This window comes from Oncorhynchus keta, chromosome 13 (assembly GCF_023373465.1).
Source record: "Oncorhynchus keta strain PuntledgeMale-10-30-2019 chromosome 13, Oket_V2, whole genome shotgun sequence".
In the NCBI taxonomy this organism is placed as follows: domain Eukaryota; kingdom Metazoa; phylum Chordata; class Actinopteri; order Salmoniformes; family Salmonidae; genus Oncorhynchus; species Oncorhynchus keta.
Genome location: NC_068433.1, coordinates 51,197,853 through 51,221,597, shown reverse-complemented (window position 1 = coordinate 51,221,597; position 23,745 = coordinate 51,197,853). Strand labels below are relative to the sequence as shown.

Sequence of the window (23,745 nt, the reverse complement as noted above, 5' to 3'; positions counted from 1 at the left end):
TAAGGTAAAGGTCTGTCTACGGCCTAGTATGAAATGTAGCAGTAATGGCGAGGAAGCATTGGCACACACTACGCTCCTAAGCTCTTGATGGTTGCTAGGCAGCGCCCGTTACTGCTATCCTCCTGCCAGTTCTAAACTTTGAGGCATGTCACTCCACCCATCTCGTCGCATAGCCCACCGCATGCACTGTTTTCTTAACCACAACCGCATGGATCCATAAAGAATTACTGTGGGAATAAATATCATTGAATGACAAAAATATTGGAATAAAATAGGCTAGTGCAATTGAATGCATCAAATGGTTGCTTACTGATAGTCCCAAAGTCATCCAATTGTTACAATACATTTGAAGCAATAGTCTACCCGTGTGTGTTCAACTATTTCAGGACCGTTTTACCCTGCTTTGAGACTAGCGTGAGGACTTGTATTGATAACATCCATCAATGTCTGATTTTCTTTTCACTGAATTTCCGTTTGGATATTCTATCATTGAATCTCCCCCTATATGCTATATACGGTTTATTCTCTGGCTGGGGAAATAATTGGAGGTGGTGTACCTCATCTATCACTGATCAGAAACATTTACCACGCAATAATGTAGTCTAAATCCAGTGTAGGCTTTGTAATGGTGTATATTCAATGGATTTATTCAAATAGACGTCCACCCACATCGGCCCATGTCTACTGCCACTCCTAAACTTGCCGGCATGTGCACAGGAGATATAAAAGGTTTGTCCCGGCAAGAATGTATTAGGCTCTAAAAAACATGTCTATTTAAAAAAATAATGTTTACATGCAACATACTGTAAAGTCTGTCTGTAAAGGGTATAGGATTTGTGTGTGTCTCTCTCTCTCTGTGTGTATCCACCTGAGAATAGAATTAGGAGTGGTGGTCTTCAAACACCTGCAAACGAGGCCACAGATAAGACGTCGCGCCAAACGGCCAACTGCTCAAGTTTCAATTCTTGATGAAGGAAATAGGGAACCTGGCTTACATGTGATCAAACAGTCATTTCATGTTCAGATATTACTACAATTATAGTCCAGGGGTACCAAGCATGATGCAATTCTGCAAATGCCAGCAGCAGAGACATCAAGTTCCAACATTGTCCAATAGCCTCTGATAAACTGAACAAATCTAGGTCTGCATACAGCATAGACATACACTGCATACTGTCTACAGTGGACAATGTGTTAGGCTACGTGGGTTATAGGCAGCAATGCGTTAGGCTACGTGGGTTATAGGCAGCAATGCGTTAGGCTACGTGGGTTATAGGCAGCAATGCGTTAGGCTACGTGGGTTATAGGCAGCAATGCGTTAGGCTACGTGGGTTATAGGCAGCAATGCGTTAGGCTACGTGGGTTATAGGCAGCAATGCGTTAGGCTACGTGGGTTATAGGCAGCAATGCGTTAGGCTACGTGGGGTACAGGCAGCAATGCGTTAGGCTACGTGGGTTATAGGCAGCAATGCGTTAGGCTACGTGGGTTATAGGCAGCAATGCGTTAGGCTACGTGGGGTACAGGCAGCAATGCGTTAGGCTACGTGGGGTACAGGCAGCAATGCGTTAGGCTACGTGGGGTACAGGCAGCAATGCGTTAGGCTACGTGGGGTACAGGCAGCAATGCGTTAGGCTACGTGGGGTATAGGCAGCAATGCGTTAGGCTACGTGGGGTATAGGCAGCAATGCGTTAGGCTACGTGGGTTATAGGCAGCAATGCGTTAGGCTACGTGGGGTACAGGCAGCAATGCGTTAGGCTACGTGGGGTATAGGCAGCAATGCGTTAGGCTACGTGGGGTATAGGCAGCAATGCGTTAGGCTACGTGGGGTATAGGCAGCAATGCGTTAGGCTACGTGGGGTATAGGCAGCAATGCGTTAGGCTACGTGGGGTATAGGCAGCAATGCGTTAGGCTACGTGGGGTACAGGCAGCAATGCGTTAGGCTACGTGGGGTATAGGCAGCAATGCGTTAGGCTACGTGGGTTATAGGCAGCAATGCGTTAGGCTACGTGGGGTATAGGCAGCAATGCGTTAGGCTACGTGGGTTATAGGCAGCAATGCGTTAGGCTACGTGGGGTATAGGCAGCAATACATTAGGCTACATGGGGTATAGGCAGCAATGCGTTAGGCTACGTGGGGTATAGGCAGCAATACATTAGGCTACATGGGGTATAGGCAGCAATGCATTAGGCTACATGGGGTATAGGCAGCAATACATTAGGCTACATGGGGTATAGGCAGCAATGCGTTAGGCTACGTGGGGTATAGGCAGCAATGCATTAGGCTACATGGGGTATAGGCAGCAATGCGTTAGGCTACGTGGGGTATAGGCAGCAATGCATTAGGCTACATGGGGTATAGGCAGCAATGCGTTAGGCTACGTGGGTTATAGGCAGCAATGCATTAGGCTACATGGGGTATAGGCAGCAATGCATTAGGCTACATGGGGTATAGGCAGCAATGCGTTAGGCTACGTGGGGTATAGGCAGCAATGCATTAGGCTACATGGGGTATAGGCAGCAATGCGTTAGGCTACGTGGGGTATAGGCAGCAATGCATTAGGCTACGTGGGGTATAGGCAGCAATGCGTTAGGCTACGTGGGGTATAGGCAGCAATGCGTTAGGCTACGTGGGGTATAGGCAGCAATGCATTAGGCTACGTGGGGTATAGGCAGCAATGCATTAGGCTACATGGGGTATAGGCAGCAATGCGTTAGGCTACGTGGGGTATAGGCATAGTATGCTGTGTGTGTGTCTCCTGGCATGTTGAGAAAACACAGACACCCACTAGCTCCAGAACTGGACCGGCTGGGGTTATATGAACCAACATCAAGGGATACAGGGGCCCCCTCGGATTGGACAGCTGTCAGCTGCACATAGAAATGCAGGTTTCAGGGTCAGTGAGACAGAGAGACAGAGATTGGTCACCCAGGGAGTAACTGAATACACATGACCAGTGAACAGCAGCACTGAGGAGCATGAGACTGGAGGGGCCTGAGTCATGACACACTACAGCCCTGCTGCACCCAGAACAGACATGAGACTCCACTGACCTTTACCACAGAGACAGAGAGACAGTGAGAGACAGAGACAGTGAGAGACAGAGACAGTGAGAGACAGAGACAGTGAGAGAGGGGGGTGATTGAGAGAGAGAATGTGGGAAATAGAGTGAAACTGAATGACTATAAAAAGAGAGAACGTGGAAAAAATAACAAGAGAACAAGAGCATAATAAGATGAATGAGAGAGTTAACAAGGTGATGTGGGAGATGACTGGTAGGCTCTTCTAGGTCTAAATAGAGAGGATCCTCAGTGTTGGCTAAATGACATGGGTGGAGGGCTAAACATAGCCTACCGTCTATCAGTGGGCTTCAATTATTTTCTATTCTATTTCTGAAGTTGACTACTCTCCACAGATAGCAGTTTGCAGTAGACGGACAGTGCTGGAATGCTCTTAGGCAACTCTGGGCTCAGGGCATTGTACTACTGGTTACTGGTCTGAACTCAGCCACACAATCCTGGCAAACAGACCCTGTCCATTCCACTATTCATAGCTTCAGGTCTGTACTCTTTAGCAGCCCCAGAGAGACAAACAGTGCTCTAATAGAGATCTATAAAAGAGACAGGAGACAGGGAGGTACACATGTTAGGATGCTGATCTGTTCATAACACCACTGCAGGGCAATAAAGCGAAGCTCACAAGCATGTCATGCCCAAGCATGTCTGTCCTCGAGCAAGGTGAGTGTGTGTGAGTTCTCAAACACAGCCCCAGACAGATCTCACAATCATGCCCTTATAAATAAGCACCTCTCACACAATGAGAGTGGTGTGTATTTAGAGACGGGGGTGTGTGTTCACCACTCTGTTCTCTGCTCCTGTCCCTGAAACGGAGTTCACACACATACACACCAGACAGCAACACCACAATGCAGGGCATCGCATGAGATAAGAATTTGACATAATCACATCTCCCTGCCCATTCTGCCATTAAAAAAAATCAGATTTCTGATCAGTCACCCTAGTTTGCGCTAACCTAAACCATTATAAGATGAAAAACAAACACAGATATAGGGTCAGGACAATACCAGTGTCGAGATACTCGTTGCTATTGTGGCAAGGAAACAAAACACAAGGCAGATTTTTACTTCTTTAGGAAAACATCCCTATTGTTGGAAACAAACATCATTATGTTGTCATCCAGAGTCACATTTATTTTCCAAGTTATAGAACACAATATGTTACATCAACCTTAACAGACCAAAGCGTTTGGGCTGCATCATGGTTTCCATGGAAACAATGTCACAATACTGATATCGTCACAGCCCTACACTGATCCAGGGTAGTCTACCTCAACACACAATGGCAACAAGTTACCTTGGAGGGGTGTCGTGTCTGATTAGTCTCCCTGTTACAAAAGGAGACACTTCCTTGTTGTCTGCCAGTGACTCACTGACTATGTGAGCAAGGGAGGCCCCAATCACAGATGTTACACAGTTTGGCCTGACCAGGAAAATAACACTTCCTCTCTTTTGGGTGTAAAGTTAAAAGAGAAGAAAGAAGAACACAGACGCCAGAGTGAGGTCCAGGTCCGAGTGCTGCTGATCTAGGATCAAGTTCCCCCTGTCCATGTATGATTTATTATTAAGAATTAAACTGATCCTTAAATCAGCGCTCCTCAACCAACTCAGTGGCTTTGTGGTAAGCGTGTTCGCCCTGAGATGGGAAGGTTGGTAGTTTGATCGAGTTATACCAAAGACTGTAAAATGGGACCCAATGCGTCTACGCTTGGCACTCAGCATTAAGGAGATAGATTGGGGGTAAGGCACTGCGATAGACTGGCATCCTGTCCAGGGGGTGTACCAAGACTTGTGCAAGGCTACCTATGCAAATCAGCACTCCTACTCTGAGACCCTTGATACGTAAGGCAACAGAACAAGCCTTATGGCTGTAGTAGGAGATATCACAAATGTGGAATGGATCAAGACCAGTCATACATTGTACAAGTAAGACTACATGTATACACTAAACCCCAAATTAACCCTGATTAGAAGCCCCTGGCTTGAGTCCCAATTCTCCACCCTTCTCCCGAAGTGAGGACTTGAACACCCTTCATGTTTTAAACAGTGGAAACTCCCTCTAGCCAATGCTTTGACCATTCCAATGCTTTTAAATCCATGTCGGGAAGTGTGCTAGTAAGTGCACACTTTTGGAAAAAGGTGGAGAATTGGGACGCAATGCTGAATGTCCTGTTGCTGCCTGTGAGCATTGCATGATCGGTTCTTGAGGAGTGTTCAGATGTAGGGTTTTAGTGGATCATTGTGACAATTCAGGATTATCATTTGCTATCTTCCAGGAGGTGATAACATGGCTGCCATGGAATTCTGTCATTTTGCTGAAATGGAAATGGCCAAACTTGTAATCTCTATGGTTCTACTCTCTGGCCTTAGTATAGACACAGGCCTGCATAGGGTGAATGTTAGCACTGTTTCTTCAGAGTCTTATCATGGCAACGGAATGTAAAGACTAGGGTACAATTTTGCTACTAGGTCATCAACCTATTAGCAAATGTCCTTCTACTGTAGTCCTGAGGTCGTTTTTTTTCATAAGAAAAATATATCCGTTTCCATTTCCTTCTTTTGTTTCCTAAAATAAACATGTGTCGAGATGTATTTTGCAATTATGGCTGCCATCCCTACCATCTGATGTTAGTTCACAGTGGGACACCATATTTATAAATCCCTATGGGGGTGTTTTAAAAGATTGGGTAAACTTCTGACTTGAACACAATCGACTTTAGAGGAGCGAAGTGTTTCCATAGTAACTATAGTTTGTAAACTTGGATTGTTTTTTTTCACTGTGTCAGTCAGTCAACCTTGTCCTCCTTGGTGATGAAGCTGTGCATTGCTGCTGTTGATCTCACAATGACAGAATGGGGCCTATAGTGGACCCTCTCTGAATGGCAAACCCTGTCCTCAGTGGGGATCAGAGTCAAGAACTTAATGTTGAGAGGCTCAAAACTGTGCTCAATGAATGTGTGTAGCCTAGATTCTCTCTACTTTGAGTCACTGACACCACCAGCAGTCAACCCTACCCAAAATCCTTAGACCAAGGGGCATGCTTAAACAATGGCATTTGTTCCACTCTTACAGGCATTTTCCATGTTAAAGTGCCAACCGAGGGAGACACATAATGGGGGGAAATACTGGATTAAGTGACATCACAGATATGAGCAGCTTTCTAGTCACTTTCCTGTGGAAGCCCATGTGCTGTGCTGGCATGATGTTAAGGGCCCGGTCACCATAGAAACAAAATGAGTACAATGCCACTCCAACTTCCAGGTGACGAATGATAACGATGATGATGGATGGTACTTTAAATCCTATAGTTTGACAACCCTGTTTTTTAAACTTTCAAATGATATCAAAACGGGTCAGATATGCAAAATGGGTCCAGTCAACTTTGAGAATCTCCATCTCCTGAATGTTTTGGCATTCAGGTCCAAAAAGTAACTCCCATTCCACTTCTCTCAAGGGAAGGTTTAGGGTCATCAGTATTTGGCCAAATGATAAAGTCAAACTCCTATTTCTAAAATGAATCTTCTTAAAATCAGATTTTAAACCTAAGTCACACATTTGACAGTGCCATTTGGCCATTTAGTGTGAACCAATGATTTATATTAGGTGCAAACCAAGGTTGTTTAAAAAAAAAAAATGTTAAAAAGTGATTGAATTCATAAGTCAGTTTTAAAGTGAAAACTAACTCGCTTTTTAGCTAGAAACGTTTACCCGGTGACAGAAGATCGCTAGACACAGAACATTTGTGGAGATTAGTTGACTCTGAATTTAGACTGCATGAGATGACAGCGGGGTTATCTTTACTTCTGAAACCTGCCCCGCCCTTCTTCCATCAGTCACCGACGCAAGGGCTGTAGTCAGACAGATCTTGAGCCAACTAAAAATATACCCTAACAAAATACTCCCGACCCAATATGTTAGTTCCCTAGTTAGGGAGCTAGCTCGTAAGTAAGCAATTGGCTATTATGCTTGTAATAGTTTACTAGGACTAGGTAGCGGGCTATCTTAAACATTGTTAGTTAACTAAATCATTAGCTGACGTTAACGTTAGTTAGCTACCTAACTAACTAGGCAGCCTTCTACCAGGACCCATAACAAGTAACGTTAACTAATTAGATCTAACGTTAGCTAGCTACCGACCGTACTGCTATGTCAACCATAGTTCGTTAGCTAGCTAACGTTAACTTAGCTGTTTCATACCCCACCTTCCAGCTGGTTGGATAGTAGTGGCTAACGTTGGCTAAATAGCTTGCTTCTGGTAATGTTACATAGAAAAACGTTCGTACAGTTGCTGTAAAGTTTAAAAACCAAAGTTCCAAATGAACAAAATAGGTATTAGATATAGTTGGACATGCTATCACTTTACCTTGAAGAGTTCCGCTCCTCTTCAGAGACGCGAATCAATGAATAAATTAGCTGTATTTAGCTGGCTAAACTTTTACCAGTTTTTTTCTTCTTCTTACCAGTAACAGGAGCCGCAGCATGAACGCACCCACCATCTCTTCCGGTATGCAAAATAAAAAAAAACCTTCAAAATAATAGTTCTCATTTCAAGAAATTTCAAGAACCGCAAACAAAATGAATATATGGCCACTGATATTGTTTAGCAAAACGGCAGCCCTGCCACTTGTTTTGGTATACAGCTGAGGGATGGGGAAGTGTGACCCCTCTCAAATTGACAGAGTGCTCTGACACAGTCCGTGTTAGGTGTGGGAGTCTGTCTAATGCACACAGGTGACCCCTAAAAATAGAGATTTACACAAATCCCCCATTGTTTAATTGGATTTATTACATGCAGACATTTGAGGCACCAGGAATTATTAATACATTTAAAAACCAAAAACATTGCATGTTTATAATTCCTATATTCAGTACATGTATATAAAAAATATATAATTGCAACAAAGAATGAGGGTAAAAGGATGACATGAAATGCATAACCAAAGTGTCAAAAGTACATATGTTATTTTAATGTAACAGTGTATATTTCATTGTGTACTAAATCCATCTGTAAGACAAAGGCAGCAGCACCATATTAGTATATATAAAACATGGTACAGTCTTCTATACAAAAAAGTCCACATCATTAAAGGCTAAATCTAATGGTGACTGTTAAAGTAATCATTCACCCAAATGACATATTGGTTTCCTTTGGGTGAACTATCCCTTTAACAACTCTGGGGACCACAGTGAGGTGGGGTGGGATGTATGGTACTGTATATAAGAAATGAATAAAGATACTCTATGGGTTATTACATCATGTTCCACTTTCACACAATCAGATGGTTCAGTCTGTTGTAGCTCAGTAGCCACTTCAGCTTTAGTCTCTTGTATGCCAACCGCTCGAGGTGACCACACACTGTGACTAGAATGGGATTATCTTAAACACACAGGCAGACCAAGGGTGTGCTGGTCAGTGTCTCAAATGGCACCCTATTCCCTATATAGTGCACTACTTTTAACCAGGGCCCATAGGTAATAGGGTGCCCTTTGGGACGCAAACCCTGGTTTCGAGGTCACCCCTCCAAGGTCACACCACAGGAAAATATTTGTTGGCATGGCAATGTCATCCACAACACAAAATTAAAGGTACTTCAACGTTTGAAGAGCTCACCTCTTCACTTTATATCCAGATATTTAACTGTGAAAGCATTTCTTTATCCCAAAGTTGAACTTATGAGTAACAACTCAAAAGTAAAGTTGTATAACCAAACATTGAACAAGTCTCTCAGTTTTATAAAAGTCATTTCAAAACGTTGACTGTCCTATGCATACTGTAGCCTTATAGCCTACTCCAGTGGCTTGAAAAGCAAACGCTTCAAAGCTCACTTTCGTTTGTTGTTAGCATTGTCCATTACACTATGTTTTATACAGTCAACATATAGAAAATGCTTTTCGGGTCATGCATTTCAGAATAAAGAGGTGAAACCTGTCAGTTTTCAGACATGAACAGAATAATTACACACGTAAATGTGTCTTAACCTAGCAAATATTCTGCTTGAAAACATAAAAAACATTCAATTAAAACAATTCCAAGACAATATATGTAAACATTATTCAAACAGGTGCATTGATTGAAATCCTCTAACAGTCATCTGAGAACGTCCCCTTCCCATTGCTATATAAAAGGTTGATAAATGCTATTATTTAGTGTATTATACAGAGCTTCTGATAAACGTGAGTGTGTGTGTGACCCTTTCTTTACTGACACACACGTGTCCTTACTTGTGATGCATGGCAGGGTCCTCAGAGCTTACTGCGTCCTCTCCCTCCCTCCCTGTCATCCTTCCATCCCTCTGTTTGGGTCGTCCCTTGCCCCCGACCCCCTTTACCCCATGAATGACACAGGAAGAGCAACAAGAGGTCACTGAGAGATCAGTGAAGGGACAGTGAGGTGTTGGACATTGCCACCTCACTTCCAGGTGGCAGCAGCTGGGCGAGGCCCGGTGCCCCCCTTCGCCGTTCCCTTAGACCCCAGCGATTGGCCTGAGCGACTCCGTAGGTCGCGTTCTGCATTCTCGCTCAGCGCCTGCTCCTCGTCGTACCTGAGGAAGGAAGAGATAGAGGGAGGGCAGCAGGGAGAGAGAGAGAGGCAGGGACGGAGGGGAAGACAGAGAGAGGCAGGGAGGGAGAGAGTGGTGAGTGAGAGAGAGACGGAGGCAGGAAGGGAGGGGAAGAGACAGAGGATAGAGAGAGAGACAGAGGATAGAGAGAGAGACAGAGGATAGAGAGAGAGACAGAGGATAGAGAGAGAGACAGAGGATAGAGAGAGAGAGTACACTAAGAAAAAAGGCTTCCAAAAGGGTTCTTCGGCTGCCCCCATAGGAGAACCTTTTTTTGATTCCAGGTAGAACTTTTTTTGGTTCTAGGTAGAACTCTTTTGTGTTCCAATGGTTCTTCAAAGGGTTCTACTATGTGGATAGCCAAAGAACAGTTTTAGGTCCTAGATATCACCTTTTTTTCTAAGAGTGTATGTGTAAGACAGAGTATTGGTAAGAGCTACAGTGGGGTACGAAATGATTGACACCCTCGATAAAGATGATCAAAAATAGAGATATTTGGCCACGCACACTAGTGGTGGGTTTGGCGTCGACATGAGAATGCATGAGCAGAAAAGAACCCAGTACCTACTGTCAAGTTTGGTGGTGTATCTTATGGAGCTATTTTGCTTCCACTGGTCGTGGGTCCTTGTTAATGTCAACGGCATCATGAACTTTACCCAGTATCAGGATATTATTGACAAAAACATGGTTGCCTCTGCCAGGATGCCGAAACTTGGCCGCAAGTGGATCTTCAAGCAAGACAATAACCCCAAGCACACATCAAAATCGACAAAGAAATGGTTAATTGGCCCCAAAATCAAAAGTAGAAACCTATTGAAAAGCTGTGGTTTGAATTGAAGAGGGCAGTCTATAAGCGCAGACGAAGCATATCAAGGATCTGGAAGGATTCTGTCAGTGGAGGCTGCTGAGGGGAGGACGGCTCATAATAACACCTGGAACTGAATAAATGGAAACCATGTCTTTGATGGTTTTGATACCATTTCACTCATTCTGCTCCAGCCATTAGCAAGAGCCTGTTCTCCCCAATTATAGTGCCACCAATCTGCTGTGGATTCTGTATGTAGGAATGGTCTAAGATCCCTCACAAAGTGTTCTCCATCTCATAAAATAAGTACGGATGCTAGATATAGGAAGTATGAAGACAATATAGTAATAACATCACAACAAAAATGTAACTCTGAGGTAAAAGGCTGTGTGTTGTCATTCTGATCGGTCAGATAGCTAGCAACAATGACTAGAAGCTGCTATGCGGTGAATCGTAGATGGCTTGTTTCAGTTCATCTGATCCTAAATCAGTTCACGGTTAGGGGTATTTTCTCTAACCGTTAATCCTGGCTTGATGGACCAGTAGTTTCAAAACGTCAAACCCTGCCCATCTGGCACTCCAGAATTAGATTTTTTTAAATAAATAGTGTGTTTCTTTTTACCCTGGGCCACATTCCGTAGTCAAATGCTGCAGATAGAAATGCCATGATTAGATCCAACTTGATTCCTTATTCTACATGCCAGAGAAGCATAGCATATTTCTATCTAAATATTCCAAAACGCTGCGTCCTGCTGAACACGCCCCAGGCCTGTTTTCTCCCTTGAGCGCTGTGATAGGAGGAGGGGGCTGTCACTCACAGGACTTGGTAGTTGCCCAGGGCCTCTCGGGGTGGGCTGCGGTTCCAGCGGCTGTCGGGAATGTCCCCGTTGGGTGTGACGATGTTGAGAGTGTCATTGATCAGATTGTACTTCAGGATCCGGTCGTTGGCTGTGCTGGAAGTGAGCGACGGAGAAGCGTTAACCTGGAGGACAGACGCGGAATAGACACACACACACACACACACACACACACAGCAGAGAGCACAAGTCAGGATAAGCATTAGTCATTATGTACACACGGGGCAGCATGGAAAGTTCTGTCCTGAGTATGAGTAGAGTACAAAGTACTGGAGACTAGTAACAGGCAGGAATGACCTCACTATTTCACTGTTTTCATTTCCTATCGGTCCCCATAGGAACTGGGAGCTGCTTATCAGGCAGGAAATGTACCACATGGACAATGTAATAGCAGCAGAGGTGGGTGTGGGTTGTAAATATACTGGCACACAGACACCCACATGGACAACTAAGAGAGAGAAAAATAGAGATCAATCCCAGAAAGACACACACACAGCTTGGTTGGAATCACTCCCTTGTTTCCCAGCCCTTGCAGACTGAGACTGCTGCAGGTTGGTTCCCCAGCTGTTCTTCGACAATACACACTAATGAGGGCTTGGCATTGGCATGCCGGCTATTCTGCCCCGGGTGGCTGTACCAGAGGATCTCACAGCGGATCAACACTCCTACACACAGGGACGCTTAGTGAATACGGGACCAGGGAAACTTAAACAATCTACCAAAATAGATCCGTTTTTATTCCTGTTGAAGTCAAATGTGTAATTCCTAGTACCCTCCGAGAATGTTTGACTTCATGTACTCAGCCAGACATTCACAGTGAGAAACCAATAGAAAGTAAACGACTCAGTATGCAAACAATGGCAGATAGAGAAGATTGAAGAACTTTACAGAGTCATAACAACAGACAATTGTTTCATTGTTGTCAGGACCCGGTTACGAACCCGGGTCTCCGGAGTGAGAAACAGTCACTTAACCAACTGAGCCACGAATAGTCGGCAGAACCCAGAAGATGAGGCAGACACAGCAGTACTTGAGACGGTGTATTTAATGAAGTAAAAAGTGAAGTTCTTCAGGAAAACATGTAACTCCACAACCTCAAAAGGAATCCTACAAGAACAAAGGTAATCCTCCAAGACAAAAAAGGTAAATCCACAAGGTGGAAGGTAAAGCACAAAAAGCCTCAAAAGATACTCAAAAAAAAAAAACAAACAAGAACAAAAAACAGAATTCCACAAGAGAGTCCACCGGGATCAACAAGAGTTCTCAGAGTACTAGGGCTGGGTGCTAACATACAAACGCAGAGCAAAGAACAGAGGAAAACAAAGGGTTTAAATACAATCAGGGAAAACGAGGCACAGGTGCAAATAATAATGGGGATCAAGGGAAAACAAAAGGTCAAAAGGCACAATGGGGGCATCTAGTGACCAAAAACCGGAACAACCCTGGCCAAATCCTGACAATTGTGACATTCCTAAATCCTAAAAACATACCAGAGTACGGTGAACCAGAGTACGGTTTGTTTCCTGTACATTGCCGTGAGCAGGTTTTAGTCAACCACACTTCAGACACAAACACACACCTCAGACACAAACACACACACACACATATACAAACACTCACATACAGAGAGAGAGAGAAAAGTCAACCCTAAGGACATTAAACTTGATAGACAGAGAAAGGAACGCAGCACTGGTTTCCCTTCACAAACAATGCAGAACAAAGAAAACCTTTTGACACGAGGTCATCTTAGTAGGAACAAGAATTAGTGAGCAAAACTATAGTGTGTTCACAATAAGAGACACTTTTTTACTTCACGTTATTTTTGCCTATGTCATGTAATTACAGTGTGTGTGTGTGTGTGTGTGTGTGTGGGTGGGTGGGCGCCTCACCTCAATGAGCCATGGCTTCAGCTTGTCATCGATGATGATGTCATATCCATAACACTCAAAGCAATGTTTATCATTGTTCATGACGGGCTGTGAAGAGAGAGACAGAGGGAGTGTTTAGAGGGGAAAGGGAAGTTAGTGCGTTGAGTGTGTGGGACAGGAGTGAAAAAGGGAAGAGCAGCTGCAACACAGCAGGTATAAAATGGGGAACACGTTTTTGTTTCCGTATGTGTGTGTGACCACTCACAGCGACAGCCTTTAGGGACTGCACCATGATCCAGTGGATCTGGTCAAACAGTCGGCTGGTCACCTCCTTCCCCCTGGTGCTCTCCAGGTACAGACGCAGGTTACTGACCGTCCACTTCCCACCGTGGACATGGTTATAGTCATCCTGCAACGTGTATAGATGTATTGTACACACATAGAAATATATACGCATAGAAACTCACATATTTATGTAGGAGACATTTCTGCCTGTTGTAGGTCCATTTAGTGGGTTGTGTATGTGTTATCTGTCTTGACAACACACACACACTTACCCCATGTCTCTGAATGGCCACATTGGTCAGGTGCACAAACATGTTGTCCAGTTCACTAGTGCTGGGGGTGTATTTCACTGTGCAAAACCGGCAGAAACCCAGTTTATACCTGGAAGCAACACAAAGGTCCAAATGGTCAAATACTGATCTGATCAAATGCTGAAGTTATCATTTATCCTAGTGGCAATATCCTTTAATGTTTTACAGAATTATGAAAACGTATATGCATACTGCACTGTTTATAATGATGTATTTGCATTATATGTCAAATACTGTCTATGTTTCTGTTAGTATAGGGACAATTAAGTTATTATCTATCTATTACCTATCACCTATCCAGTCATTTCAGAGCGGTAGGACTTGAGGGAAATGAAACCGGGCTGTAGGCTTTAGGTTAATCATAAACCTACATGTAACACTTGAGAGGTCGATAGGTGGTAACCAACACATAGAGACGCAGGTCAAACTTCTTGCCTCCGATCAGCAGTGGGTTGTCGATGTACAGAGAGATGACATAGGCCTCTTTGCCACTTGAGGCCGCTACAAACCTAGCAAACACAAAGGAAACGGAGCATCAGTCATTTATCTATGGACATCTCATCTACGGACAACGGTGTTGAGAACAGCAGATTCCAGAGTAGTGGGGTAATACTACCTGTATGACATAAGACTGACTGTGAACAATGCAAATGCAAGCAAAGACTCACCTTTGGCAGCCACACACAGGACATGTTTATCAGTAGTTAGTAGAGGTGTGTGTGTGTGTGTGTGTGTGTGTGTGTGTGTGTGTGTGTGTGTGTGTGTGTGTGTGTGTGTGTGTGTGTGTGTGTGTGTGTGTGTGTGTGTGTGTGTGTGTGTGTGTGTGTGTGTGTGTGTGTGTGTGTGTGTCAGTACTCACGTGGATGTACGGCTGTCTCGAGACCACTTCTTGATCTGGGAAAGTTTGTTGATGAGGAAAATGCCTTTTCCCTGAGCCTTCCCACACGGCTTCATTATCCACGTGCTGGAAGGACTCTTACGGAACTCCTCCACAAACAGATTATAATCCGCTGGAAGCATGAACGTCACCGGCACAAAGTCTGGGTCACAACCAGACAGGGAGAGAGGGAGTGTAAAAACGCAGAGAAATATGAAAGGACAGTATTGATGACATTTGTCAGCATAAAATAATGAGTGAGTTTAGCTCTGTTATTGCCCAAGACCCCAAAAAAGGGCCACTTCTAGTCAGAGCCCCTTGTAGCAGGTGCAACTGAAATTGAAATGTATCTTACGTCCATATTTATTTACATATACTGTAAGTAAGCAGTGTGCGTGTACGGGAAAGCTCATAACTGCCACCTAAATAAAGGTATTTCCCGTTTTCGTCTTTCTCGGCCAGCGGGCTTCCCTCCTTCTCCATATCTTTGCGGTAGCGTTTGATGTTCTTGATCATCAGGTCCTTCCTGGTCAACTCATAGTGGTTGGGGAAGTGGTTGACCATCTGCTCATCCGAGAGACGGTAACCCGTGTCCACACTGAACACGTTCCGGATGGTCTGGACGCTCATCCTATAGGGAGGCATAGACGGATCATAAACAGGGTTTCCCCAAGGCTGATGGAGATTCGCGGGGGGTAGCCAGTCAGGGATGGGATTTTTGTGATTAATCAGGAATTTCAGTTTTTCTGAATGACATTATCTGTTATTTACAGTTACACACCCTTGCAATTTGTCTAATTTACCCCTGAACGAATATCTAAAAAAAATATTTATGTTGTCCTGGGCTGTGTTCAGTAGGCACAAATAATATAAAACTTTAAAAAAAGAAGATGAGTGTTTTTATTTGACAAGACCAAGTAGAATTGCCTGTTTCAAAGCATTCTTCTCTCCCGTTTTGTGCCCACTGAACACGACCCTGATCTCTGTATGTGCTACACTGGTATTCATAAGCACCCACTGTGTATTGTCACTCAGAGAAAGCTCCATAGCTCCAATGACAGCCTACCAGTAGAAGTTCCAGTCCTCGCTCTCTGTGACCTGAGTCCATCCTCTCTTCTCAAAGTTGTTGATGAGTACGGATTTCTCAATGTCGGTCACCCATTTCACCTTATTAGCCATGGTTCCTCCTAGTCTCTCTCTCTCACACACACACACACACACACACACACACACACACACACACACACACACACACACACACACACACAGAGAGAGAAACACACACCAATGCAAGCACAAACACACGCACAGATGAGCTTAGCACGTGTAATAAACATAGGTATAACTAACGTTAATAGTCTATTGTTTTGAGCCACTGCTGTTAGCTATCTCGCAAAACCACTGAATTCATGTGCTATATTCACAACTATCTTTTGGTAGCATTTTGGTGTCCTGTAAAGCATTGGACACAATCGCGTTATGTCAGCTAGCTAAGTATCTATGTATCCTTCCACACCAAATAACAGTTTTAGCTAGCTACCTGGAAATCGATCTTCTAATCTTCTTGTCAGACCACCGGTCATCAGCCCCAGCTAGCTGGATCCACCCTGCCTGAGACACCTGCAAAGGATAATGATTTTCATCCAATCGTGATGTCTGGTTCAATCGCCTTCAAGGGGAATTTAATGCAAATTATAAAGGAGAAATCCTCAATTTATTGACTTCACCCATGTAATCTGCTAAAAGGGTGGATGCTAGTTATCTCTTATCTTGATTTATCGATCCATCCCAGTCAGCTGGAAGATGAATACCGTGCTCTTCCGGGTGAATAACCTAGCAACCGACGACGCGTCGAACTGTCAAATACTCCCCGCTCGTTCCACCACAGGGTGGCGCTAAATGCACACGGTCCAATTTTTAGCATGCAGAGACATTTTGCGCCTCATTATGCCCTCTAGTGGTTGTTGAGAGAAACACTCCTCAAGGATCTTCCTGGTGTAACTGCCATAGGCGTGGCTGTTGAAATGATAATTGTGGCAGTTACCTGAAAACAACAAGATTAAAGGACGCTGCTGTAAGTTGGAACATTATAAACAACTGTGAAATGTTCAAAATATTTTTATATTTAGGATATTGTTCTATAATGGCCATATAATTTGCGTTACAGGGCGGCGTCTACTTTAATCTACAAAATAGGTAAGTTTTACATTTTTGTTATTCTACAATGCACCTGTTCCTTTTTGTCGTCAGACAAGGAACATTGCGTCGACAGATATTGACTGCAGTACTGCTCTTCCATAGATGTGAAACTCGATGACAAAATATGAATAATGATAGGATCATTATCATTGTTTAAATATTTTACATTCAAATAGGGAAAATTATACTGTCTTTCTTGCTTTGTGTGAACTTCAAATCGACCTTCGGTTTGTTTGGTGAAGAGGATGACATCACCTTGTCTTGACAAACCCCTATCAAACATTACTATCCACAAATAATATTTTCCCCCATTTGTTATGATTTGATCATGCTGTAGAGCTAATGAATATATGTTATTAGCATTAATACTTATTCATTTAATAGTTAAATAATTCATAGCATCTTTATTACCTATATTTTATATTATATTTCTTTTTATTTGCCGATCATTTTGCCGCTTTCCATGTTGTCTGTTGTCTGTCGCTTGTGAGGTATGGAAACACTTTGTTGCTTTTATGAATTTTGTCTTGCTGCTTTTTGTTCTATGTTGCTCTGTCTGTATGCTATGTCTTGCTTGTCCTATGTTGCTCTGCCTGTGCTCATTGTTCAATGATTGTCTATATTGTAATTGTTTTAAATAACCTGCCCAGGGACTGCGGTTGAAAATTAGCCGGCTGACTAAAACCGAAACTTTTACTGAAACGTTGATTAATGTGTACTGTCCCTATAAAAAATAAAATCAACTCAAACTCCATAAACTCAAGACGAATGACAAATCCATCCTTTCATTGGATTGGCTTGAGACATTACATTTGTAAGGACATTATGTAACATTACAAAATCAAATGTATATTTTAAGATGACAAAACAAGGAAGCAATTGTTTTGCGATGGTAGCCGTTTGGTTGATTTGAGTAATGTAAATCCACCATTTGCATTGTGACTATCTCTCCAACAGCAGAGGGACAGAACAGCTTAGGGACAGGAGAGCAGAGGGACAGAACAGCTTAGGGACAGGTGAGCAGAGGGACAGAACAGCTTAGGGACAGGTGAGCAGAGGGACAGAACAGCTTAGGGACAGGTAGGCAGAGGGACAGAACAGCTTAGGGACAGGTAGGGAGAGGGACAGAACAGCTTAGGGACAGGTGAGCAGAGGGACAGAACAGCTTAGGGACAGGTGTGCAGAGGGACAGAACAGCTTAGGGACAGGTGAGCAGAGGGACAGAACAGCTTAGGGACAGGTGAGCAGAGGGACAGAACAGCTTAGGGACAGGTGGGCAGAGGGACAGAACAGATTTGGGACAGGTTAATTAATGTAGGTCACACATACGTGTGTTTTATTTTCTGTATCACACACACACACACTGTATCTTGAAACCTCACTGAGCCCATCCTGTGCAGTGAATCCTGAAGATGACATCTTTTCAGGATGAGGAAAGTTTGTGTCCACTGACCTGAATAATCTCCCCGGCAACACACTTCTGATCACATGACTCAATATTTACACAGGTAGATAATTATGGGCGTTACATTTATTATGACCATATTCACACACAGCTAGGTGCACTGACTCACCTGTTAGCACACACACACACACACAAAACTGTTGTCCTGACATGGCTTCCACATGATTTATGTGTGACACCCTGAAACTCATAACATGTGTGTGGCAAACTATTTTCTTTATCAGAAAACAAAATGGTGGAGCACAGAAGAGAGCGACGCCGTGCCATTTCCCTCAGGGCTGGACCTAGTGAGGTGGACAACGTCACCCTGTCTGATGTGAATCTCAGGTAGAGGCTACGTCACCCCAGTCCTGACCTCTTGATCAGTTTACACAGACGATACGAGATAAGAAATTGTTACATTTCACTCAAACTCTGTCAAATCCAATTGTATTGGTCACATACACATTGAGCTGATGTTCTCTTATGACATTCAAAGGAGGTATTCGAACCCTCGTTTTTTTTCCTCCATTGAAGTAGTCACTAATTTGAGATGATGGGTTAAAGCAAAATGGTTGAAACTGGACACTTTGTTGCTATCCAATCACTGATTACCTCAAGGAATAAAGAACGCATTTTTAATGTTTTGTGAACATCATTTCTGTCCGTCCCTCCTTTAGGATCCATGCAAGGGCTGCCCGGGCTACAGGTCGTCAGCTGGCAGAGATGGGTGACAGACTGGACCGTGAATGGGCAGAGAGACTCCCTTATCAGTGGCCTGTGCCACAAACTCTCCATGTGACAAGTCCTGCCCATGCCCTGACTAGAAGCATCTACAGGTGAGAAGGCTCAAAGACCAGGATGTATTGTGCCAAACAACTAGTAAATCAGTGCTTATTTTGCACATAAGAAATATTTAACACGCAATTAATGAAGATAATATGGTTAACAAAGATCTCATGTAACAACTCATTATCAGGGGGATACAAGGACAGCTTTGGGGAGTGAAGAGTTTGCCTGGGGTGGCCAAAGCCTGGTTGGCCTCCTCTGTCCACAGGCAGGCTACACAGAGAGCAGAGGCTTGGGTAGCCTGGGTAAGAGCCACTCGCACACTTCCTATACCTACAATATATACTTTTCCTCATGTGCATTGGGGGTAGGGGCTAAGGGTAGATTTGGGATTGGGGATAAGTCTCTTACTACTACTCGTGTGTTGTCCCTTGCCCCTACACAGGTTTCCAGTATTGAACCTCTTAACTACCCTGGTTGGGCCAAAACGACGCTTGCCACTGTGGCACTGGTGGCCACGGCAACCATTTGCACTGCATTGTGGAAGGAGTAGAAAGGCTAACCGTTGCACTGAGGGGGCCTTGAGCTGGACTTCTAGCTACAATGTTCTATGTTGGACAATTTCCTAATTGAGTGAGATTTTTAAACAATTTTTACTATAGATTTTAATTTAAGAAAAAATAAATGCAGTGTGTGTTATTGATTGATTGTGCTGGATCACGGTTTTTATAGTCTTATGCTTGTTTTAAAGACTGTTGCTGGTCTGCAGTATTTTCTATGAAGATTGGGCCTGTTACTGGTTAGACATTTAATTGCCACAACTATCTTATGTAGCTTATCACACCATTAAATGGAAGCTGTAAAAAAATGTTTTAATGACTTGAGGAAACCAAACTGACTTGACTCTCATAAATACCAGATATTTATTTATTGGTGCAAGGTCACTTGAATGAGTTCATATGGACAAAGTAATTTCTGTCACATTGAAGGAATTATACTGTAGGTAATGTATGTGTATCTGTCTTTAGTACTGATTTACTCATTTTTGGTGTCATGACGTGGCCCTCTTCGGATATAGCAAGCACCAACTCTCTCTCTTCCCCCCACACCCACGCTGTTATCTCAGATCGTATATTCCTGGAGGAGCCTCTCTCCCTCATGCAGTATAGAGAGAAAGGTTCACAGTAGAACTTCTTCTACCTCACATAACTTGATAACTAAACTAATCCATGTTTTGGAGAATGTGTAACCGGTCGGTGGAGAATCCAGCTACGACCGGTCCATTTTGTTAGTTTGTGATCTCATTGAGAGACAATACAGCCACATTACCATAACTCTGTTTATACGAGAGTCTCTGTTATGATTTGCATCTAATTATTGTATAAAATGAATGAGTAAAGATGAAACTATGTAATGTGATTTTAAAATGTTTAATGAAAGAGAATCCAATTCCCTTTAAAGTTAAGTCATTGGCCCGCCCCATGAGCACAGACGGTGATCTGGCGTCATGGGACAGCCTTTTCTGCTGTTCCGAATAAAAACCCCACCTAGAGAAGCCCACTTCAGACCAAGCGTACCTCGATTACCTTAGAGGGCTAAGGTTTGAGACGGACGATTCCGACAGAGATCATGACGACACACTGACCGTAAATATATATATATTGATTGCAATAGAGTGTTGAGTGAGCGTTCGTGTGCAAAGGATTATCATTTCAATTATTATAATTATCAACTGTGTAGTGTCTGTCTTTCCCAGCCTTCTCAGCCACACCCACTTCCTCATTTGTCTACCAAGCCGTCATACCGGTTTAGCCCACTAGGGCACATCCCCTATCATTTCCTTATAACCATATCAACCGTTTTATGCATTTCTGTGATTATTTAGTTCGTAAATAAATGATTAAGACAATTGATGTATGGATGATTCATAGTAAAGGCTGGGTTTGTGCAGATAACCAACGATTTACGACGTTCGGAATGAGACTAACCATTAAAGAATGATTAATTCATTAGAAAACTAATTGATCAGATATTAAAATATCTGAAAAGTTATTAGGAAAATTATAACTTTAATCTGTAGATTTTCTTTGGTGCCCCGACTTCCTAGTTAATTACATTTACATGATAATAATTACAGAGAATTGATTTGATAAAATTAGTCTTCACTTTAATGATGCCAAAGACACGACATGGGTGATTGCCAATGGGTGTATACTGTACAGTATGTAGACTGTACTGTATTGATACGAGTCTCTCCACAAATCCATGAGTCCGGTCTTACTCCTCAGACCATAATCCTCTCAGTCATCGTGGGTGGTGACGTCCACGTGTGTGTAGCTCTTGTAGGCCTTCATGTTGCACTTCTGCAGTGTGGCCCCCAGCTGCTTCCCGGGGCCCACCTCGTAGGTGTGGGGGAAGCTCTGACCCTGGGTCCTCTCGAACACCTCGTGGAGGGTCTGCTCCCATTTCACTGGTGACACCAGCTGCTTGGCCAGCTGCCTGCGCACGTGGCCCTCATGCATGTAGCGCTTGGCGTCCACGTTGGAGTACACGTTGATCTCGGGCCGACGTACCTAAGTTGGGATGGGCAGAGAGACTGGTTTGGTAAAGGAAACTGTAAATGTTTTTAAACAAACTTATACAATTGACAATCTGTCTGTGGCCCATGTTAGGAATCAAAACTCCACCATACTTCAAACAACAGGACTGGAGAAATTCTATACTTCACGTATGCTGTGTTTTCTTACATCCTGGCTGCACAGTACATTGACCAACTGGAAATTGAAAATATATTATTGACTGATTGAAGTTCGGTACCTCCACCTGTCTGAGGACATCTCTCAGGGGCTCGGTGGCAGACTCCATCAGTGCTGTGTGGAAGGCCCCACTTACCGGGAGCGGCCGCGCACGCAGGAAGTGAAGTTTCCTCGAGTTCTGTTGTAGGAAGTCCAGTGCCTGAGGGAGGGAGGACAGGAGAAAGTGTCTGACTCATTCCCAATTCCACCCCTAGCCCCTTCCCCATTTAGGTATACCCATTTAGGTATATCTGAGAAGTAGGCCTATTGCCTGCTTGACTCTGATCTCAAATAAATGTGAGGTACGTAAATCCAGGATGTTATGGCCCAAGAGAGTGACCCAACTTCAAAGAATAATGACTCCCCATCCATCCACTACCTCTTTGTGGCCAGCGATGACTCTCCCGTCGGGGAAAAGGTAGTTGGCCACGCTGCAGACGGGCTCCTTGATGCCCAGGCTAAGGCAGTGCTCCCTGGCTTGCAAACAGGCATATTTGTACTTAGCCTGGGGCCGTCCCATTACCGACAGCATGCCGCTAGGGATCAGCTCTGACGCTTTCTGCATGGCCTCTGCTCGCACCTTCACCGCATACAGGGCTGTAGGATGAAAGAGAAAACTATGGCGACTTAGAATTGTTTACCGTCCGTTCATAATTAAGTATAGCACAGCATTGGATAGACTGTTGAGGCTCACCTTCTGTGAAATCCATGGCACCAGAAAACACCAGGGCTGCAAACTCTCCCACACTAAATCCTGCAGCAGCCACACAATTCTCAATGGCCTTGAGATGGATGAGGTCGCATATGATGGATGACAAGATGTGCGATGAGTTTTGTTTGTGGAGAAATAAAATAATATAATTAGTATAAAACATCAGGGTGTCTTAGGCTGTATAGTTAAACATATTTAATGTATGCTTTGCCATTAAATGCACACTTGTAACTATTTAAATAAGATGCAACTCACACAGCATCGGTGCATAAGCGGCTACAGACATGGCAACTACTATGTGGCTTACCGCTGGGTTTTCGTGGTTCAGCCTCTCCACAGCCGCCAGTGATGTGACAAACACGGCGGGCTGACAGTGGACTGTCTTCATCAATTCCTCCTCTGGTCCATCTAGGCACATAGACAGCAAGTCGTAGCCCAGTATCTTCTGCGCGACGGCAAACATGTCCTTGACGTTTCTGTATTTCAGAAGCCCGCGACCCATACCCACGAACTGACTCCCCTGCCCGGGGAAGAGCAGCACAGAACTCTCGCTCGGTTTCCTTCTGGGTCTCCGTTGCTCTTCCTCCGTGGGCTCATTCTCAATGAGTTGGTCTTTGGTCTCAGGTAATGTTTGTGTCCCGTTCTGTGAGCCATGCTGATGGGGGTTGTTTGACACTTTCCTGCACAAGAAGGGAAATGACCTAAGCTCCGTTATTGAAGATGTCCTCATATTGAGGAGAGTAGCGCCTCTCATGTTGACTGATACACCTTTTCGCAGGACGACAACCTTAATGTGCATAATATTGCCACATGCAATCCCTAAATTTGGTGTCCACTGAAGCGGTTCGTAAGTTATAAGTTTACGGTACTCATATTATACACTCCATGAAACTATCAATCGACGCAGGGCGCAGCCATATTGTTTCGGAGAGAAAAGTCGCTTTCAAATGACGTAGAACGACGGTCAGTGTTTGGGCGCGTTGCAGATTCTCAAGATATCACACAAATACATCACAACACACCAAAAATACTCACATTCAAATAGCGATCTTTAGTTAGAAATATTACACGTGATTGTTTGAATATTTGTTCATTGCTTGGTAGGCCTACTTACCTACACAAACAAACATGTTCAACTTCTGTTCAAGTTCAACTTCGAAAAAACAT

The 23,745-nt window shown here is 43.8% G+C and overlaps 3 protein-coding genes across 10 annotated transcripts in view; all 3 read right to left on the bottom strand.

Annotated features, from left to right (window-relative positions):
• LOC118392602 (protein kinase C and casein kinase substrate in neurons protein 2-like) overlaps window positions 1-7,666 on the bottom strand; it is a 37,369-nt gene extending 29,703 nt beyond the window's left edge. For 2 of the 5 annotated variants that reach the window (XM_052460653.1, XM_052460656.1), the window contains exon 1: window positions 7,440-7,600. The gene's annotated coding sequence lies outside the window, so the exon portion shown is untranslated. Of the gene's footprint in view, window positions 1-7,439 lie in introns of all 5 variants that reach the window. The other 3 variants (XM_052460655.1, XM_052460657.1, XM_052460654.1) reach the window with 2 other exon arrangements.
• A 173-nt stretch (window positions 7,667-7,839) lies between these two features.
• On the bottom strand, window positions 7,840-16,484 carry LOC118392545 (polyglutamylase complex subunit TTLL1). Of its 3 annotated transcripts, XM_052460659.1 has the most exons (11): window positions 16,367-16,456; window positions 16,180-16,259; window positions 15,706-15,837; window positions 15,062-15,270; window positions 14,622-14,802; window positions 14,134-14,271; window positions 13,724-13,832; window positions 13,432-13,575; window positions 13,188-13,274; window positions 11,260-11,423; window positions 7,840-9,618 (listed from the first exon to the last, which is right to left on the bottom strand). In XM_052460659.1, exons 3-11 carry the CDS (start codon window positions 15,816-15,818, stop codon window positions 9,486-9,488), a joined length of 1,278 nt encoding a protein of 425 aa, XP_052316619.1. In that variant the 5' UTR covers window positions 15,819-15,837; window positions 16,180-16,259; window positions 16,367-16,456; the 3' UTR covers window positions 7,840-9,485. The 3 variants fall into 3 exon arrangements, with proteins under 3 accessions (XP_052316619.1, XP_052316618.1, XP_052316620.1); XM_052460658.1 differs by having other exon boundaries at window positions 15,706-15,826; window positions 16,180-16,483; XM_052460660.1 differs by lacking the exon at window positions 7,840-9,618 and having other exon boundaries at window positions 11,256-11,423; window positions 15,706-15,835; window positions 16,180-16,484.
• Window positions 16,485-21,216: 4,732 nt separating this feature from the next.
• mcat (malonyl CoA:ACP acyltransferase (mitochondrial)) lies at window positions 21,217-23,582 on the bottom strand. Of its 2 annotated transcripts, none has more exons than XM_052460662.1 (5): window positions 22,886-23,582; window positions 22,561-22,648; window positions 22,246-22,463; window positions 21,964-22,026; window positions 21,217-21,644 (listed from the first exon to the last, which is right to left on the bottom strand). In XM_052460662.1, the coding sequence occupies exons 1-5, from the start codon at window positions 23,375-23,377 to the stop codon at window positions 21,372-21,374; spliced, it is 1,134 nt and encodes a 377-aa protein (XP_052316622.1). In that variant the 5' UTR covers window positions 23,378-23,582; the 3' UTR covers window positions 21,217-21,371. The 2 variants fall into 2 exon arrangements, with proteins under 2 accessions (XP_052316622.1, XP_052316621.1); XM_052460661.1 differs by having other exon boundaries at window positions 21,889-22,026; window positions 22,886-23,571.
• Window positions 23,583-23,745: the final 163 nt, after the last annotated feature.

Bases quoted from the DNA above. Each gene is read 5' to 3' on its own strand.
- LOC118392545 (XM_052460658.1), bottom strand. From the start codon at position 16,222: ATGACCGGTGGTCTGACAAGAAGATTAGAAGATCGATTTCCAG. The intron at 13,275-13,431 runs GTGAGTGGTCAC...CTCTCTTCACAG, and splicing joins AGTCCCTAAAGGCTGTCGCT to CCCGTCATGAACAATGATAA. The intron at 11,424-13,187 runs GTGAGGCGCCCA...TCTGTCCTCCAG, and splicing joins TGAAGCCATGGCTCATTGAG to GTTAACGCTTCTCCGTCGCT.
- mcat (XM_052460661.1), bottom strand. From the start codon at position 23,377: ATGCACATTAAGGTTGTCGTCCTGCGAAAAGGTGTATCAGTCAACATG. The intron at 22,649-22,885 runs GTAAGCCACATA...ATCCATCTCAAG, and splicing joins TGAACCACGAAAACCCAGCG to GCCATTGAGAATTGTGTGGC. The intron at 22,464-22,560 runs GTGAGCCTCAAC...TTCATCCTACAG, and splicing joins TGCCATGGATTTCACAGAAG to CCCTGTATGCGGTGAAGGTG.